Source organism: Myotis davidii, unplaced genomic scaffold (assembly GCF_000327345.1).
Source record: "Myotis davidii unplaced genomic scaffold, ASM32734v1 scaffold2370, whole genome shotgun sequence".
NCBI lineage: Eukaryota > Metazoa > Chordata > Mammalia > Chiroptera > Vespertilionidae > Myotis > Myotis davidii.
In genome coordinates this window covers 122,580-129,790 of record NW_006282189.1, presented here as the reverse complement: position 1 = coordinate 129,790, position 7,211 = coordinate 122,580, and the positions used below count along the sequence as shown (strand labels likewise).

Here is a 7,211-nt window from a genome sequence, read left to right as displayed (position 1 = left end):
GGGCGGGGAGTGCATGGTGGATGGGGGCCGAGGGATGTACCACAGGGAAGATGGTGTGAGTTGTGCCGTGAGGGGCCAGTAGGATTTGAACGTGTGCAGACAGGAAGAGGGTATGTGCCTGGTCCGAGGGCGAGAGCAGAGGCCCCAAGCCCCGTGACTGTGGTAAGTTCCAAGGACTCGTTGGTACTGCTCAGGGCTGTCTCCTTTGTTGAAAATGGTGCTAGTTGCAGAGCAGGTGTTGAGTGGAACCGGGAGAGAAGCGAGCATCTGTGGGGGACGGGCCTTGTGTAGGACTAGCTCTTTCCTGGGACCCTAAACCGAGGGGATCTGAACTGGCCCAGAACCTCTGGGCTGGATTTGCCCTCCACCGGGCACCCTCTGTGGCACTTGACCCCCAGTTCCTCCTACTGACCTGTTCCTGCCTTTATTTTCTCAGCTGTGATGGGGACTGGCCCTGGGCCAGGTGTCATGGTCAGACGAGGCAGCTCGTTAGAGACACTGACTGGGGAGTGTTTAGGGGAAGGGCCAGGACCTGGGCCGGCAGCTTCTGGCTCTCAGGGCACCCACTTCCGTGTCCCAGCCCAGCCCAGACTCGGGGGCAGATGTCTAACTCCCATGGAGAAGGACGCAGCCCTGAAGGCAGATGTGGTCACTAGTTAAGCAGGTAACTTGCTACCTTCTACTCATGTGGCTCTAGAAGATGCTTCACATGATGTCGGGGTCAGCTAATAAAGCCACCCCACTTTCTCCTGCCTTCCTTGGGCCCAGAATCACTGGGCAGGGCCTGCTCAGGCCGCACCTCCCACCACAGCTGGGTTTTAGCTGAGAGGCTGGGTTTCTAACGCAGGAGTAAGTCTTTGAAGCATTGTTTTGGCCAAGAATTCATTCTCGTTTTCCCAAAAGATTCCCTGTGCAATGGCCAGATAAAACCCATATATTCTCCCCCCCAAAAAAACGAACAAAAAACACGTATTCCATGAGTCCCGGGCATAATTTACTCTTTGCATAGGTATAAATTAGAATCTGGAGATAAGAACAGTAAGAGCCCAATGGTGCAGCATTTGTGACAGAAGAGCTGGGCAGAGGTGTGCGGTCCCGCCCTCGGGAGGGCGCCTGCCTGCATGGCAGCCCCTCTTGGCATCCGGGTTACACGGAACTGAAATCACCCAGCACCCCACAGAACGGGGCTAGGAATCAAGCTCTTAGCTTTTCAGTTAAAAAAATGACCTTGAAAAGTGTTTACATAATAACAGCAGGGCCAGCTGAGGCAAAAAACCCTGCCCCCGCCCCTGCCCTCCCCTCACCCCCACCCCCCATAGAAAAAAGCCAGAAAGGAAGCGACTGAGCAAGAGCTGGAAGAGCCCTGAGCGGGTGCCGAGGGTGAGGGCCCCTGACCCAGGGGCCGGATTGAGATGGGGCACAAGTCAGTCCTCCCATCATGACACCCTGAATATCACCCTGACATCACTGGGCCACCAGGGGAGCCAGGGAGTCCTCTGCCTGCACCCTTTCAGCTGGGCTCCCTGCACCCTGGGGGATGTGGCAAACGTGCCAGGGACAGGCAGGCCCCATCCCCGCATCAGAGGAGCAGAAACAACTAGCGTTCCCAGCAGAGGGGTCCCTCTGAGGATCCCAGGAGCAGACCTAGGGTACAAAAAGCCCCACGGCCCACCTCACGCCAGACAAGCACAGTGTATAGAAGCCCTTGGAGGACCCTGTGGGCCAAGCTCCCCGGGTCAATGGAACTGGCTTCAGCAAGAGCCCAGCCGCCCGCTCCCAGGAGCTTCCTGCCTGCAGCCGTCCCAACCGGAACTGCGGGCACCCTCCTCCCACGGGGCCTCAGTTCCCTGCCACGAGCCCTAACATGCCCCCGTGGCTTTGGCATGTGCATCACACACCACACACCTCCCAACAGAGCTTCCTGGGACCCAGCCCCTCCGCCGTGGGCAAGGGGCAGTCAGGTCTTGCCCACGGCTGCTGGACGTGTCCACGCGTCACCTCCCCTGCCTCAGTCCCACATGATATGCTACATATGTACAGCCTCCCAGGAGGGGACGCAGACCCTGGTGCCCGGCGTGAGAACGAAGGATGGAAAGACTGGAGCCAGCTGAGCCCTGGAGCTGCCGCTGCCGGGAAAGCCCGGCACATTCTATGTCCACGGGGCAAGGGTTCCTGCTCCCGGAAGTCAGTGCGCTGATCAAGCATGTGGGGAAGCGCAGGGGTGCTGCTCCCCGACACCCGGAGAAGGGGCGTGGCGGGCCTCCCCGCTGGCTGGCAGCAGTGCAGGGGCGCCTAGTGGGCAGGCTCCCCATGCACCCTGAAGCGGTAGATGCAGGTGTACTCAGGGTGGCCCCAGTTAGTCAGGATCCGCAGCTCCACCACCTGGTATGTGGCCATTTTGGGGTCCTGGGTGGAGAAGAAAGAGGTTACGAGTGTCGGAGCCCTCAGCCCTCACTGGCAGCAGGCAGGCGGGGAAGTGCCACCTCTCGGGCCAGGCCCCCTGCCCTGGGGCCTCTGAGACCTGGACTTCCCAGCTCTTGTCTTCAGACCCTGCAGAGTGTCCAGCTGGTGGGCCAAGGGGCTCCAGAGGCCTCCCGCCGGGGCCACCCCCGGGGCCACAGAAGAAAGGCCCATGGCTGAGCACCAGCCCGTTCATCCCACCCAACAGCCCATAGGAGCGCCTGGTGATGGCGCTGCCCTCGCGGAGTTTGCTGCTGTGTGGGTGCTGGGAAAGAATCCCTTTTCTTTGAATGAAGCAGAATTTCTTTTCTTTCTCAAGTTGCCATCAGGCCTCTGTCTGCTATGCTCCAAACGCCCGTTTTTGAGGCAGCTTTCGATGCCCAGCACAGTGTCTCCTGCTCTCCCTCTCCCTCTCCAGCCTCCTGTCCTCCACCCGCTCCTACAGGCACAGTCTACACCCCCCCCCACCCCCCGCGAGAAACCCCGGCTACGCCATGGCTTCGTTATCGCCTGGAGCTCACAGCTCAGTCTGTCAGGCCCGGTGACAGCTCCACGGGACCGTCTGACAGGTGCCTGCCCCCGTCTGCATTAGCCTCTTGGCTGCCCTCCCCACCTCCCCCTCCCTATTGTGTCCGCCACCTCTCCATCCTCCGGGTGAACACCAATCGTGAACTCTGGCTTGCTTTCCTACAACCACTTCCCGACTCTCCCTGTCTCCAGGCTTGTCCCCGTGGACGCACCGTGTACACGGCCACAGTGATATTGTACTGCACATCACACTGTCACTTCTCTGCCTAAAACAGCACTGCCCCCCCTCCACCCCCACCTGAGGGCTGAGACTCTTTGGCCTGCTGTCCAGGCTCTCTTCCTGCCACTGGCCCTTCGCCTCACATCTGACCTCACACCAGTGTACTCCGCTCCTCCCCTGGGGGAGCTGCAGGTTCCTGGGCCGCAGCAGCCCCAAGGAATCAGCCTCCTGGGGGAGCGGGGGCTCTGCACTTCTGGGAAGTCGCTAACACAGCTGTCTCTGTTCCGTGCCTCGGGCTGCGGGAGGGCAGGCGCTGTGGTTTCCTGTCCGAACCCGGGGCCTGGCACAGGGTAGTGGGCAGGGAGGTGAGTGTGCCACCTCTGCTGGCACAACACAATCCTGTACCTGAAAATAGAATGTCTGGATGGGCTCCCCGTCCTGGTTGTAGGTGAACTGGCCAAGACGCGTCCCCTCCTGCTGCAGGTCTTCATCAAACCCCTGGAAAGAGCAAGGATGAGGCAAGAGCTGCTCCTGGACACGCGCCCGGCCACCGAGAGTGCCTCCCTCCGTGCCGACCGTCCCCTCCCCCTGGTGGGCTGCGGGGGACCTGAGCACCGGAAACAGGCCGCTGTGGGGTCTGTGACAGACAAGTCACTTCACTCCTTGGGCCTGTTTTTCCCTCCGTAGCCTGAGACAACTGGGATCAAAGTCCCATTTCCCACCCTGGCCCCATCTCTTCCAGATCTGATCCCCGCCCCCAGCCAAAGAATGACCCCCAACTTTATCCTCAGTAAGACCCCCAGGCCCTCCTGCAGCTCACCTCGGGCCCGCACAGGGGGGATAGATACTCACAAAGACAGCAAAGTCCTTGGGGGCACTGGAGATGGTGCTGTTGGGTGACAAGGACTTGGGCACATGCTCTAAGGTGACAGCAGTGGGGCGGATGCGCGCAGAGAGGCGGACCACGGCAAAGCCCTGAGGCCCCTGGAAGGCCCAGCAGTTGCCTGGGTGCACATCTGGCTGGAAGGAAAAAGCCGGGTCAGGGCAGGGCTGGGGACAGAGCCGCTCCAGCTGCACAGGCGACTGCTCGGGACACTGCTGTCGCCGCCTGATGCCTACCTGGAGGATGACGCGGGGCGACTGGGAGTGATACCACAGGGGGATGCCGAAAAGGCTGAGGAGGGCCGTCTTGGTCTCATAGGTCTCGGAACATCGGGTGCTGATCACACTGGCCCCTGACCCAGGAAAGAAAGGAGTGTCGGGGTCTGGAGAGCAGGGGAGGGAGACCAGACAACCAGCACAGCAGCCAGAAGGACCCGCTTAAAGGGCTGAGGCCGCCCGAAGGGGGACCACTATTGCCCGTGTCCTCTCTGAGAACGGAGGGCAGATGCCCAGGCCCAGCCTGCACACCCAGCCCAGACCACAGGGCAGCTGTGAACAGCCTCATCCCAGCCAAGGATGGCGCCCGCACGTCGCGGGCCTTTGTGGTGAGTTCGGGGTTGGGTGACGTCTGATGCGCCCTGCTTGCCTCGCACATGGCTGCTCCGGCAGATGCCAGCGGCCAGTGCGGGCAGCAGGGCTCGGCTGCGGAAGGAGAGCGGCGCACGCACCTCCGGACTCCAGCGCGTAGTCCACCATCCCGATGCGGTCCTCACTGTAGCGCTTCAGGGCCTGGTTTACGATGCGGTGCACCTCCTAGAACCGGCACCAGAGCGGGGGTGACGGGGGCAGACGGCCACCCTCGGACCTCCCCTGCCGGCCCTTCTGTGCTGGCACCACGCTGGCGTCCAGCCACACGTGCCACCCAGGCATGCTGCCCCCTCCCGTACCCGCCCAAAGTCAACACTGAGCCCGCTGCATGGCAGACACGGGGAGCCGGCAGTGGGGGACGTGCAGGTCTGTGGCTCCCGGGAGGAAAGCAGTGTGTGTACAAGTGGGGGTCCCAGGGCATCATTTCTCACCTCCTCCGTCACCCCGACCACGCCCTCCTTCTGCAGCCTCAGCCCCACGCTGGCCGCCGCCTCCCTCGCCGACTTGCCCTGCATCTCGGCCACGTGGCTGAGGATCTTGCCCTCCAGCTCCTGCAGCCGAGCCTGCATCTCCTCTCGCTGAAGGAGCCCCGAGCGGGCCCCCCCACCTTGGAGAAGGAACTGACTGACCCAGGCAGGGAACTGGGACTCCACCTAGGGACCGAAAAGAGGTCTCACTGTGGAGGCTGGCAGGGCAGAGTCTGGCTGGGGAGGGAGGCAGGGAAGGGGTGCAGGCCTGAGAGGGGAGGGCCACATGTGCCTGCTCGGGCCACACAGATGAGAGAGTTATGAATGACCCTCCCTGTCTCCCGACACAGGAAGACAACATCTGTGTCAAGTCCAGAGCCACGCCTGTGGGACTAAGGCTGCAGGGGCAGGAAACCGTCCCCTACAGACGCCAACGACAGATGGTCTCAGAGGGCGGGTGCTGAGCAGGGGACCTGGACGGCTCGGACTCACGTCATCCCGCACGGCCTGGAGCTGCTGCGGCAGGAGGCCCACTTGGTCCGCCACCGAGCTCTGCTTCAGGGCCAGGGCTGCCAGCTCCTGGCGCAGGCCTGCCAGCTGGCCCTCCAGCCGCCCCAGCTCCTTCATGGAGTTCTCCCGGAAGGAATCCTGGGTCATCCTAGTCCCAGAGAGAGGAGAGTGAGCCTTGGATGCGGGGAAAACAAGAGGACCCCCCACTGGCTCCCGATGTGAGGCGTGCCCACGCACACAGGCGACACAAGGCCTGCTCGGGGAGATCCTGGCTGTGAGCACAGCGCCAGGTTTGCCTGACCCAAGGAGCTCATTCCTGAGCCCAGATTCATCGGTCACTCGGCCTCTGCCGCTCGCCCCCACAAGAGCAGATGTCCAGGGCAGGGGAGGCAGCATGTGAGGGTGTGCAGAGAAGATGGTGTGTCTACGTGAATCCACGAGTCCCAGTCTCTTGCCATGCCCACCCCAGCCTCCACTGCCCTCAAGCACAGGCCTCAGCACGCGGTCCTGAGCTGGCTTTCAGGCATCCCTCTCTCTGCTTACAACAGCCAGAACTCGGCTCTGGGGCGCTGCTCCCCAGTCCTGCCTGGGGCGGGAGGCAGAGGGCAGGGGGAGGGGCAGCCCATTACCTGTGCCACTCGGACTTCAGCTGCTGGAGTCGGTCCTCAGACTCCTGTTGCAGGCACAAGGGAGAAACACGCGCCATGTCAGGCTCAGAGCAATTGCCTTTCGGGATCTGTTCCCTTTGGGGTGTCTTTGCCTAACCACTTCCCTGCCCCAGGGTCTCCCATCTGCTCCAGCAAATGTCAAACTGGCCTCTGGGTCAAGGTACTTGTGCCGGTCTCACCGGATCTGGTGCCCTTAGGCATTCATACACTCACTCACTCACTCATTCAGCACGCCAGAACCAACACCACGGCCACGTGACTGTGCCCCTCCTGTCCCAGCAGCTCCCAGTGTGTCCCTGGGGAGCATTCCAGCCCAGGTGGGTTCAGTTCAAGCAGAAGTCAGGGGACTCCCCCCGCCCCTCCACTTCCGCCCCACCCCATGTCTACGCAGGTCCTTCCGGCGGCCAAGGTGCTCCCTCAGCCCTAGAACGGAGGTTGAGTTGAGTCAGGGCCCATGTGGCCCCAGTGCCCAAGCCCACCTGGGAGGCCCGGACAATCTTCTTGAAGAGGTCTTCTGCGTCCTGCTGGTGCTCTGCTCTCAGGGAGACCAGCTCTTCCTGTGGGCACAGCGGGAGGGCGGGGTCTCACGGAGCTGCGCTCAGAGGGCCCCTAACCACCAGTAAGTGGCATGAATGCAACCCAATCCAGGCCTATTTGATGGCACCCTCAGCTCCCACCTCTGTCACAGTGCCTCCTGGGACCACTGCACACCCACTGCCAGGCACTGTAATCCGCGTGCTCCCAGCGGGCAGGGGCGTGGGTGCAGGCAGGAGAGCGTCCGTGTGAAAGAGGAGGACACTGAGACTGCCTCTCGCACCTCAGGGTGCG

General features: G+C 62.1%; 1 protein-coding gene across 1 annotated transcript in view; it reads right to left on the bottom strand.

The window, feature by feature from the left end:
* Positions 1-972: 972 nt before the first annotated feature.
* The window catches only part of SUN2 (Sad1 and UNC84 domain containing 2), a 14,818-nt gene continuing 8,579 nt past the window's right edge, over positions 973-7,211 (bottom strand). Inside the window, exons 10-18 of the mRNA XM_015568752.1 lie at positions 6,863-6,968; positions 6,345-6,388; positions 5,698-5,863; positions 5,170-5,391; positions 4,819-4,903; positions 4,328-4,443; positions 4,061-4,228; positions 3,614-3,706; positions 973-2,406 (exon numbers count right to left, since the gene is read on the bottom strand). Coding sequence (XP_015424238.1) covers positions 2,293-2,406; positions 3,614-3,706; positions 4,061-4,228; positions 4,328-4,443; positions 4,819-4,903; positions 5,170-5,391; positions 5,698-5,863; positions 6,345-6,388; positions 6,863-6,968 — 1,114 coding nt within the window. The 3' untranslated portion in view covers positions 973-2,292. The remainder of the gene's footprint in view (positions 2,407-3,613; positions 3,707-4,060; positions 4,229-4,327; positions 4,444-4,818; positions 4,904-5,169; positions 5,392-5,697; positions 5,864-6,344; positions 6,389-6,862; positions 6,969-7,211) is intronic.